At 33.8% G+C, this 12349-nt stretch overlaps 1 protein-coding gene across 1 annotated transcript in view; it reads left to right on the top strand.

Moving 5' to 3' along the window:
* Nucleotides 1-12349, top strand: part of LOC149418390 (atrial natriuretic peptide receptor 1) — a 138098-nt gene that overhangs the window by 75953 nt on the left and 49796 nt on the right. Inside the window, exons 4-5 of the mRNA XM_089639104.1 lie at nucleotides 1195-1357; nucleotides 5820-5939. Coding sequence (XP_089495230.1) covers nucleotides 1195-1357; nucleotides 5820-5939 — 283 coding nt within the window. The remainder of the gene's footprint in view (nucleotides 1-1194; nucleotides 1358-5819; nucleotides 5940-12349) is intronic.

The raw sequence follows: 12349 nt of genomic DNA, 5'->3' as shown, positions 1-12349 counted from the left end.
AAAGATCTCGTTGTCACCGGCGATTCTGCTTTCTGAGAAGTTGCTTCCACCAGTTGTTATTCTTGAATTTTGAATATTTTTTTAGTGATTCATTTATACTATCTTCTACAGCTGATTTAGTGATTCATTTATACTATCTTCCACAGCTGTTCGTGTGACGTCAGCGTTAGCTTGCAAAAACGTGTTTAGAGTTTTAATGCAGGCAATGGTGTGAATAATATTTCAACTTTGTCAATATTACGATTTCGTTTTAGAAAATAGGGTCATCTAACTCACAGCTGTTCCATTTAGCTGCAAGTATCATCTAGTTGATATTTCAAATAATGCTATTTATTAAAAGCAATAACATTATCATTCACGTTCGATATATATGATATCAAACGAACATTAACCACCGAATAGCGCACATTGAAATAACCAGACCGTGCACAGAAAAGTAAAGTTCACGGAAGTAAGGCGCAGTTTGCAGCGCTTTCCATTGTGGAATTTTCCTGTGCAGGATCTGAATGTTCGTTCTTAAACAAATCGCCTGTAATAATAGTGACACTAAAATTGAGTGAGGTAGGTTAATTATAACACATTTGTTAAAGTGTCTGACTAAATAGTGTAACAAAATATTAAATTTTGGATGCAAGCCCTAACTTTTCTTTACCTGATTTAGGATAGTTATTTTTTAAGCAGCCAGCAATTTTCGCGCCATTGTAAAAATGACTTGTAATTCGTAAGAAGATTTTATTTTCCAGGACCGAGTGGTAATACTACATTGCGAGGTGCCTGCATACTGTCCGATTCATTTATTAACAAATCACTGAAAAAGGGGGACGGTCACACGGCACGCCACCTCCCGTGCTTTGCGCGCGTTATTTTGGTCTCCTTTCCCCGAATGGCTAGTTTATTTATTTGAATGTCTATGAGTGGTATAGAAGATGTATATTATAGGTATATTTACTATATTATACAATGAATTTAACAATTAATATAAGGATATTGGATAAACTATACACGATTAAGAAAGCAAAGTGAAGAGTGTGTAGTATGTAGCCCATCCAAATCGAGAGACGTGAAAATCATTGTTTTTGAAAGACAAGGTCGGGACGGTTTCTCGCTAGTGGCTTGGTGTATTGTAAGTAGTAGTTAGTTGTTGTTTATGTCAATGGCAATACCTTATACCTTGGTGTGTGTTTTTCCCAACAGTTGCAAGGCATGTTCAAGGACAAGAGCAGCTACCAGACCCTGACGAGGATGTCCTACTGCCAGTGTCGCTTGAAGCTGGTATTCAGCAGCGTCTTCCGCCAGTTCAACTGGATGCACGTGGCTCTCCTCTTGGATCGGTCCGATCTCTTCTCCCTCACTGTTGGTAAGTTCTTTTCACTTTAATATGCAACGTGATTTTGGAACCTTTTTATATCCCTGTAGTTTTTTAGCCAAGGTAATTATTTCTTTTCTCGTTTGATTTTTTTTTATTAAAAATGTATCGAAACTTAACCCCTCAAGCTAATTTGTTCGCTTTTGGGAACAGCTCATATGGGTTCATAGACAACATTGTCTCTTCATTACTTTCATGGTAAGAAATATGATCAGTCAGAAAAAGAAAACTCAACGCTTTAAATTCAAATCCAGAAGTTATCCACAATTTTTTATCAAATATTTTATACCGAACGAAAAAAAGTGTTACAATAATGCTTAATACAGGGAAATTCAATCGTAAAAGATCAATGGTTTCGTTGCTTGTGTGGCACGTAGTGCCGTCTTGTTGAAAGTAAACGTTGTCCAGATCAATACAATTCCAATTCCGGAAATAAAAATCATTTATCATCTCTCAATAGCGCAATCCATTCACCGTAACTTTTGCTTGAGCCTCATTTTCTAAAAAGTAAGGTCCAATGACTCCAACCTCCGACTCCTGACCATAAACCGCACCAAACAGTCACACGTTGAGGATAGAGAGGTTTTTCAACAATGACTCTTGGGTTTTCCGAGCCCCAGATGCGACAATATTGTTTGTTGACGTAGCCACCGAGGTGGAAATAGGCCTCATCATTCAAGATGATTTGCGTTTGATTCACAAAAGTGATTTTTAATAATTTCAATGCTTTGTTGAAGCGTGCATCGTTCCATTTTTATTAATGGCGTAGTTTCTACTTGTCGAATGTTAAAAAATGACAGCTTCAAAAGTAACATCTACCGAAATAGCGGACTATTCAAAATAACACATTTTATAGGAAAACCCTGTACATCTTTCTTTTAAAACGTGTTTTTTTTAATCTTTCTCAGAAATTTTAATTACAAGTTGGTGAGCAATTTTTAAAACTTTTTTATGTTTGCGTTCAAAATTTTAAAATGTAAAAAAATATTTGTTTATTTCTAGTAATAAAATTGAAACCATCACCTTTCAAACCCAATTTTTAGTTTTCGAGTAAGTTTAGAATTACTCCATTATTTGTATTTTATGGCAAAGCGGAAATACTTTGACCTTTTGGCAGAATATGACAGAAGCCTGAGTGGTTAAGTGCCTAGTTTCTATGTGGTATGAATGCGCTATTTGCCTCAGCCAATGCCTGAAAAACACACAACCCACATAAAAAAGCTTTGGTTTTGCTTAATTTATTCCGTGCCTATTGGACATTGAACCCTCAAAATAACCCCAGATATCGTTCACAGGTCGTTAAAGGCACAATTTTTACTCTTGCGGTGAAAAACACGCTCAACCCATTTTGAAATAGTACCCGCTTACTGTTTTATGTCTAGTCACGTAACAGAAGTGAGCTTTGATTTACATACGAATCACATCAATGGCGACGGCTGTCGTCATTCGAAATAAAATGCATTTTTTCATATTAACCTCCACACAAAAGACCCCGACGTTTCCTTCAGTGCCTATATTGTCTTTAAGGATGTCGTGTGGAGGTATACATAATATTTTGATCCATTACAAAAATGAGGTGATAACATTGACACAAATACAAAGACGTGGTAGGTTCATACTAATCGAAGGTTCATCGAACATAACCATCGACATTACATCACCCAGTCTTTTATCTAGCGACCCATCTCTTGGTAGAGGCTTAACGAAAGCCACTCGGTTTAAAGCAGTTTGTAATTATTGGGAAAAGGTCTTGGAATGGGAAGAATCGGGAAAACTTTACTCACTTATCCCCTTTTTTGTAATCTTTATTTTTACATTCAAGTCATCTTTCAAGCTGAAAGTATCGCGAAGACATAAAACTTCATAGTGGTGCTATATTCCACATTTTGATCCATTTTCCGTGCATTGTAATAAATATGAAACGAGGGCGGAGAGTGGATACTTGTGATAACGGTGAATAAATTCAAGTCAACGGATGGTAGCACTCAGTTTCGTTCATTGATTTAAATTTAGAACTGTTTTAATATGAAACATAGGAAAACCGAAAAATGAATCCTACAAAATGAAAATGAGAACTTTTAATTTAAAATAAAACAATAACTTAGTAGACACCACTTTTATTTTTTATATTAATGCCGATCGGGTTTTACTGAATACTACTGTATGAAACAGCCCTGACGAAGCTACGGTTGTAGCAAAACCCGGTCGGCATTAAAAATAAAAAATAAAAGTGATTGGTGTCGTAAAATGCGACACCAATCACTTTATTAGTTGATGTTAGGTGGTGCAAGAATAAGCCCTGCGCAACACACTCCACCAGTTCCAGAACTATGTTGATTACAAAGTTATATGGGACAATTAACTTCAATGCAACCGCTGAACTTGATCGAGACAGTATTCCTCAATGTTTAAACCTGTGCTTCTGGAATATAAGAGAAGCTTAGATTGAAGTAAAGGATAAAAGGAACTCGCCCATCACAGTTGGAGCCACATTCTGCATGATTCTGGATGCATTCAAAATATGATTTGTTAAAATATAATTCACAATATTTTATTACGTGGTTATACTTCAAACCTCCCTGTCAGGTGTATCATTTACAACATAAATAAACTATTCACACTGAGCTCTGCAGAGCTTAAAATGAGCATAATGTCACTTTATTGACATCTTGCAACAATTAATACCGTCATGGTTACATTTTGGGATGGGAACATAATTGCGTGGGTAGTACAATTGCAGGATTTGATATTGAAATATCCTGTCTACCGAGTCTTTGCTAATGTATACCTACCGATACCTTACAAATTGCGTGAACAGTAGGGTTTACTAAGTTGTTATTTTATTTTAAATTATAATTGTCACATCACAAAGTATCTGCTTCGTATGAACGAAAACTTTTAATTAAAAATAAACTGAAAGAGTTGTCTAGATTTACGTAACAGATAATTTTATTGTTTATTGAAACAGAAGTGGGCCATCTTTCATCTAAGCACGTGTTGAAAGAAATGCATTTTCCAAGAAGCTTCATATCAATTTCAGTAAAGACGCTTCGACTAAGATTATCTAACAATTTCTACGACAAGCAGACCTAAGAAATTGTATTTTATGAACCCAAGTATTAAACTTTTTTTGCCATAGAATCACGTCGGTATTGCAATCACTTTCGTAAATTGATTATATCAGCGTTCTGTTGAACAGCATTGGCGGTCGGTAACTTTTTGCATATAGAATGATGAAATAAATATCTATTCTCAAATAGCAAATCTATAACCGACAAACAAGATGCAATTACTGAAAAAAATAGTAAATCATGTTAACCATATAAATCCTTTATGCTCCACAACATTAATCACAGATCCCAAATTAATTAGGTAATGGAAAGATATTCAAATTTCAATCGGTCGCGGTTATTCTAGCCAAAATGTCAAAAACGGACGTGAACTAATTTCAAATCATTTTAAAACAATCCACTCGCTTCGGGTATGCTATTTTATGCATTATGCAAATAGCATGAATGTCATTTATGCTTTGGATGCTCTTGTCGAGTACGTATTTGCCCTAGGCAGAACTAGGCAGGCTGGACTGATTGCGTATGCGCGAATATCAAACAATTTCCACCTTTACGGATATGTAATGAAACAATGAATCCGTTCCGCACTGTTGCTGGTGTCTGCGTGTTTACGCGACTTTCTAGTATAGAGAATTTATCATCGTTAATGTATTTTGACCCACTCTTTCATTCCTTCCTTTCTTTAAAAAAACCTTCCACACGGCATCTTCAAAGATGACATAGGCTCTTATGGAATTTATTCTCCTTGGGGCCTTCTGTGTGGAGTTTATTCTAAAAAGATGCAAAGTAATAATTGAAAAAACTGTATTTGTTAAAATCCTTTTTGACATCTTATATTATTTTTAATTAAGCACTCACTAAGCCCTGAGGAAAATAATTTTCCTGAGGGCCTGTGTCATCTTTTGGTATGCTGTGTGGAGGGTTTTTTTTAAGGAAAGGGAGGAGAGGAAGTTCTGAGAAAGAAAAAGCTATGAGGGTTGGGTAGGAATCTAGGGATTAGTGTGACCAGGAGTGACGGATATATGAATATACTCGTATGTCTCCAGTTTGTTAGCATGAGACCAGTTGGAGATGTCAAAGGGTCTCTCCAAGCCAGCCTCTCCCGATTTTGCATGCGTATACTAAATACACCTCACCGAATGCACCCGGGCACTCTTGCTAAATCTGTAAACTTAGCGAACTACTTGAGGTGATCTATGGCACAGGTGTTAGTTATCCATTAAATGGTTACCGGAGCGGTGGTACCCAAATCCCCCTCCCAAATCCAAAAGACGTGAAAATTTTCTATATATTTTGTAAACAATGTCTATTCAATGATCATTCAAATAATTTCCTGTGAAACGTTCGCCATTTCAATAATTGTAATGTGTTTTTGATTTAAGGTAAAAATCTGGAGTACGGCTTAAGAAAGGAAGGAGTCCTCAGCTACACTCGAGAGCTCAATGGAAACGAAGAAGAACACTTCGAAACTTACTTGAAGGATGCCAGCATGTATGCGAGAGGTAACATTGTATTTACTTTATTTACATACTCACAACATTACAACTACTCCTGTGATAATAATAATATTATTGAAACAGAAATTCTAGTAAAAATTACTCTGTCTTAAATAGAACTGATTACAATATGTAATATCACGCGCTTAACACTCTTTTTCCGAAGGGGGGTAATACACTTACCCCAAACGAGAGTTTTGTGCGACTTATAAGTTGTTTTTTTTTCACCACGTACTCCATAATTTAGGCAATCCCAGAAAAACTATTTAGCAATCGATCTGCATTCAAAATTATCCCTTTAGTATTTTTAAGATATTAAATTCAAATGCACTTGGTCACAAAAAGTGCATTTTATTTTAAGAGCTACAATAATATATAATACTTGAGTTACGCTCGCTTTCCTACTACCTATTTCTTACCGTTTTGCAATACTTAATGATTGACTATTGGGCGAAAATGGGGGATATCTTGTTGAAACGCTAGATAGTAACTAATATCTAACTAACTAATAAATGGTCAAAATTAATATTAAGAGACACGTTACGACCGTTTTGAGATGTTACGGGGGATTCTATAGACCCCCTTCGGATCGTACGTAATTTTTACCTTCGGGCAGGTAAAGGTTGATGATTATGCGAATCGTCAGAAGTTACAATAAATACAACTCCGATTATATCATCGCATGCTGAAAGTTCTCCATTGACACCGAATAAAAATTAATAGGTCATGTCAAGTATATTTTTAAGTAATATTATCAAGCAAATAAAAAATCCACTAAATTTAATTGGATATATTATTATTGTCAGAAAAACGAAGCATTTAAATTTCAAGAGTGGAAAGATACGCTTTGAAAGAAGCGCATCTCAAAAGAAGAATTCAAATTTGTTCAAGAAATATCCGATAATAAATTAAGCAAGGCGCTTTATTTTGGTGCTATTTTAAGTCAATGTTGTTAACTAACCTCCGATAGGAGTGAAGGCTTAAGAAGGAGATGCCTCTAAACGTACTTTGGTTTAACTGTCGGGTACTGAATAACTAATTAAAAAATTTATGATTTGATAGTTGTTGCTACTTAAATACAGCACAGAGCCACTTTGAAAGACTGAAGTTAAAATAGTTGAAACACACTTTAGCACCGCATACAATATTCATGAAAAATGTAAACTTAAAATAAACATAGGGAGTGACAACTGAAATTGCTTGAAACCTTTGTTATATATTATTCAACGACGCAGAATAAAAGAAGTGCAAAATAGAAAATAAAAGACAGAACTGAAAAAATACTCTTTTTAAAAAAACATCGTGTTTGGGTCTCACCCATGCGTAGTGTGTTCAATTCCTCTGCTGGCTATGTCCTCTATCACAACACAAACAACATTTTCTGCTTAGTATAGTGATAGAAAGTGATGAACGTTAAAAATACTAATGTTGGTTGTGGCTCTGTCTGTTACTCCGGTTCAATAAAATAGAAGTGTTGTTTTGACGAATTCTACGAAGTACCTCCATACAATCTAATTTTTTATTAAAAATTTAATTTAATTTCCATTTTCAAAATTAAAACTGATTTGTTGAAATTTCAGATATTCTCATAAATGAGACACAAATCGAAAAAAGTGATTATTCTTGTTAAACAAGTCCAGAGTGGAAGATACTCTCAGTATCGCCTTGGCGTAATCAGAATTGAGACGTTACATCAAATGGCTTTAGCCGTGTTTGGTTACCAGATCTGAATAGCCAGATACTCCCCCATCTTCCTCTTTCTCACCTCCTTTCCCTTCCCACTACCTTCACTCTCACAACATACCCCAATTGCGGATGCCATAGTCTCACTGGCTCCAGACGGTTGGGAGAAGTTGGAACTCTTGTGCGGTATTCACATAATTAAAAAAAAGTCCAATTGGACTTCCAACGCTCTAACGCCGAACTCGCAATGCTACTAGCTTGATAATTGTGGAACACGTTTCGACAAGATATTAGTAGGCTGAGGCTCTATCCAGCGATTTTTACAGGCCTACGCTAGTCAAGAAAAAAATACATCTTTTTTAATAATTTCATTTATTACCTTTGAAAATGAATAAATTAAATATATATTTACCAATGGCCTCCGCATAATTTGTACTTAAAATTTTCTGGACTTATTAAGTTTTCCCTTATCTTAATAATTCCTACAGTCTACAAAGGCGTCAAACCAAATATTATTCATCCGCATAAACACACTTTCTAAGCTTTAGGAATAAGCCGTGAGAAGATTACAATTTTCACCTGTAACAAACTTGTTAAAAGCATCGTTAATCATGTACCCACTTGAACAAATTGAATTAATAATTTGTTATTATCGCGGCAACTTTTAATGAAAGACAAAATTAAATCTGTTTACTTTCGGATATTAAAAAAGATTGATGGTAGGATGCAAATTAGTTTTTGATTGTGGATCGTTCAGATTTGAACTAATTTCACAAAAAAACTTTTCCATTTAAAAAAATATGCTCTCGTGAAATGCAATCAATACTGAAAATCATAAAGATTAATTTATTTGTACTGAAATAGAAATATTTATCCGTAGACACATAGGTATATTTATCTGTAGTCAAATAGATATATTTATCTGTACTCAAATAGATATATTCATCTGTAGGTACTCAAATAGAGACATTTAACTGTACTCAAATAGATATATTTATCTGTACTCAAATATATATATTTATCTGTACTCAAATAGATATATTTATTTGTACTCAAATATTTGTAGTCAAATAGATATATTTATCAGTACTCAAATAGATGAATTCAGCTGTACTAAAATAATATATTTATCTGTACTCAAATAGATACATTTTTTACTGTGTGCGAGCATTACTTTTGAATGTTATATATTGGTCGATCAATTAGAAACTTTTTATTTTCGGTGGAACTGGAAAGAAAATAAAATACATTTTTGAAAAAGTATATATATATATATTAATTATGTGAGTACCGTACAAGAGTCCCAACAGTCTAGAGCCATTGAGATATGACATCCTTAATTGGGTATGTTGGGGTTCAAGGTAGCGGGAAGGGGAAGGGTATGGTGAAAAGGAAGCAGGGAAAGTATTTAGATATTTTCATCTGGTCACCAAAAACGGCTAAAGCCATTTTAAGCAACGTTTCGATTCTAAATGTTGGCCTGTCACCAGGACGACATTGAAAGCATCTACCACTCTGGAATGTACTGCAATTATACTATATATATACAGCCAAGGACAGCACCTTGATCCACTAAAATTTGAATTGTAGAGCCGTTTATTCAAAAAAATTAGATTCTTGCGAGAACTCCGAAGGGGTGACCATAAGTCACCTATACCGGGGTGGGAAAGCGGTGGGTAACTTCAATGATCCACTATGTATCCCACATAGCAGAACGGATGTACTGGCTTGGCGTAGTATGGCGCTATTAAATAATATGTCTAAGACTATTGACATTTTTAACAGTAGCCTTAAAGGATTCAAGGGGAATGTAAATGCAATTAATTAAATATTAATTTTATGTGTCTTCTTTTTTAATATATTGTTTATGTTTCATTTTCTTTCTAAATGGACAAAAAGTATGTTATGCCCAAAATATCAAAAATAAAAATAAGTGTAAAAAATCACTTAAAATAAATATTTGATTTGGTAATTAATTAAATGTAGTGAAGGAATTATAAAAAAATTGCTCTAGAGCGTGTAATGAAAAAAAATGATAAATTAAAATTGCTTACTAAATACTTACCTATTCATAAAAACAATACAATAGAGTAGAAGACGTCCTAACTAATAAGATGGTAATAATGTAGGTACTAACTATTTTTTCATCCAAATAGAGTTTTTAGAAAAAAAAATTATAATTTTATCAAGAATATTTATGATATCTTCAACTAGTTATTTGTTTTTCTTCAGTTGGGATGGGCAAACGATTTGTTTTTTAAAAAACTAATATATAATACTGAAGCAAAAAAATTGGATTTTGTATTGTAATTTTAAACATCGCGTGTAATTTTTAGTTGTCTAGTTAATGTAATTAAGCCTTTTCAAACTATTTCCAAGGGAATCATAAAAGTATTTGGAGGCTACTCTCAAAATGATTATACCGTTTTGTAAAATACATAGATAGATAAAACTATACAAAAAATATGTATCATTAACCTTTCCGGACCGTTTGTATATTTGAATATACATTGATTTTAGATTTTTTTCCTCACAATATACAGCTAATAAATATTGGCGGTCTTCGTTTTTCAATTTCTAGTATAACGCGTTTTTTCATATAAGTTTTGAAGGTATTTTTGCAATGATTTAAGATTATTATTTTTTTTTTAATTTAATGAAATGTTTTTATTTTAAATTTAATGATTGGTTATTTTTTTGGTATTCAGTGTACGATTTGTCATTTTATGTAAAATACGCCCTCTGAGACAAAATGTTCTTTCAAATGAAAGTAGCAATTCTTAACTGTTGAAAAAAAAAGAACATTTTTTTTTTTTCAAACAACTCTACCAATTTTTATCAAGCATCAAATATGTTTTACTACTGCCAGTTTTATTTAGGGCTAAAAGAGTTAAGTACTTTCACGGGTCGGTAATAAAATTTCTGTTCAGTGTAATGGTAATTTGTTTGAGATTATCACCTTGCCTATAATGAATTTGATATGTGCGTGCTTGCCTGCCCTTAAAAATCTTAATTCCTAATTAGAATAAAGGCGTACAATTCCAGAGGTTCAGAATTTTAAATAACGTCCTCAATAAACCTAATATCTTTTTAAAAAATGATTATAAATCTAAAAAACACGAATTTTTAGGTATCGTAAAAAAGCAGGTGTGAATTATCTCGCATTTCTTCGTTTCACCCCCATTTTCCATGAAGTATTTTTCGTGTTTTGTGACTTGACTTCCAGTCGCGTTCTGAATTCAAATTTGCTGTATTAGAATTCAGGGGCTTCCCTTTGTCGGCGGAATAATACAAGTTCAGTGACAGTAATACCTAATACATTATTCTAATCCTTTTCATCTCGTTCAATTTCCCGACTTTACTTGCCAAAGAAAATTTTTGTTTTTTTATTTGTAATAATCAATATTCCTTAGAATAGCTGCGGAGTAATAAAACACCTGACAGCGCCCATTTGATCTGAAAAATAAAAATCATAAATATTTTCATTCGAGCCACCATTTTCCATTGAATCGATAATCCCTAGAATTGTGATTTGTATCAATTTAAATGTAAAAAATCAACCCGTAAAAATTTGTATTTTAAAATGTCTTTAAATCTGATTTTGTTTTGGTTTGACTGAGTATTGTACCTTCCTACCCAGGAACCGGAATTATCATTATCATGGGCATAGAATAAAGAATAATACAAGAAGTGCCTTGTAGGCGTATTTTGTGATCCAGATATAAGCCCAATTTGGGCCTACATTTCCATACAAAACTGTGTTTAAGTTTTCACTATGATTAAGAAATTCAAATAGGATTGCAATATACGATTGCAGGTAAGTGTAATAGAGACATACCGTGTGCTAAATGAACTAGAATCAAAATATGTAAGTCAATCCATTCAAATTACGTGGAAAGCATTTCTAGATCTCTTCTTTATTTTATGTTATCATGGTTGCCGGGTATTATAAAATGGCGATGCAAACAAACAAAAAACATTAAAAAAAAATATTTAAGGTTTTTAAATTCAAACCAATCTACACTCCTGACAAAAATAAGAACAAACTTTGAAATTTTCAGTGAAATCGGTACAGTAGTTTTTTAATCTAGTTTTGGGGACGGACAAAAAAAACAGTATTTTTATCCAGTATTTTTTTATATCCAGTTTTAATTTTGTACCCCGACGATCCTCGAGTGAAGCGAAACCGGTCGGTCTTAAAATTAATTAAAATTCGTGGTTTTAAATAAAAAATATTGTTTTATTTCATTAAAATGTTAAACCACAAAGTGATTGCTTTCTACGAAAATATAAAAAATAAAAAATATATATATAATAAAAAATTTAAAAAAAATAAAAAAACAGTCATTTACATATATACTAGTGGATTTTCTGCAATGCTTCGCAATTGCTAATGTCTTTCTCGGACACCTCCGACTTCTTCCACCATTTGCTAATGTTTACTCTACCATCCTCGCCAAATGCCGATCGTGTAGGACCAAACTGCAGCAATGTTATCTGATTTTAAAGAAATTAATATATGGTCACCATAATATTGTCACCCCAAGAGGTTCGTTTGTTGACTAGGGGTGCCCGGATTCATGGGATGACGTTTGTCCAGGTCTTGACGGTGGATGCATCGGCCCACCAACTGCGTGATAGGTGGGATAGGGTGAGGCGGGTTGAGGTGATGCTTCTTGAGTCGGACTCTCTCGACCATTCGCCTTGCACCGCAGTCAGTGGGAGGGATTTTT

This window comes from Hesperophylax consimilis, chromosome 13, assembly GCF_061612785.1.
Source record: "Hesperophylax consimilis isolate HC1 chromosome 13, BYU_Hcon_1.0, whole genome shotgun sequence".
In the NCBI taxonomy this organism is placed as follows: Eukaryota; Metazoa; Arthropoda; class Insecta; order Trichoptera; family Limnephilidae; genus Hesperophylax; species Hesperophylax consimilis.
The sequence above is the reverse complement of the archived record's forward strand: the minus strand, read 5'-3'. Positions and strand labels throughout refer to the sequence as shown.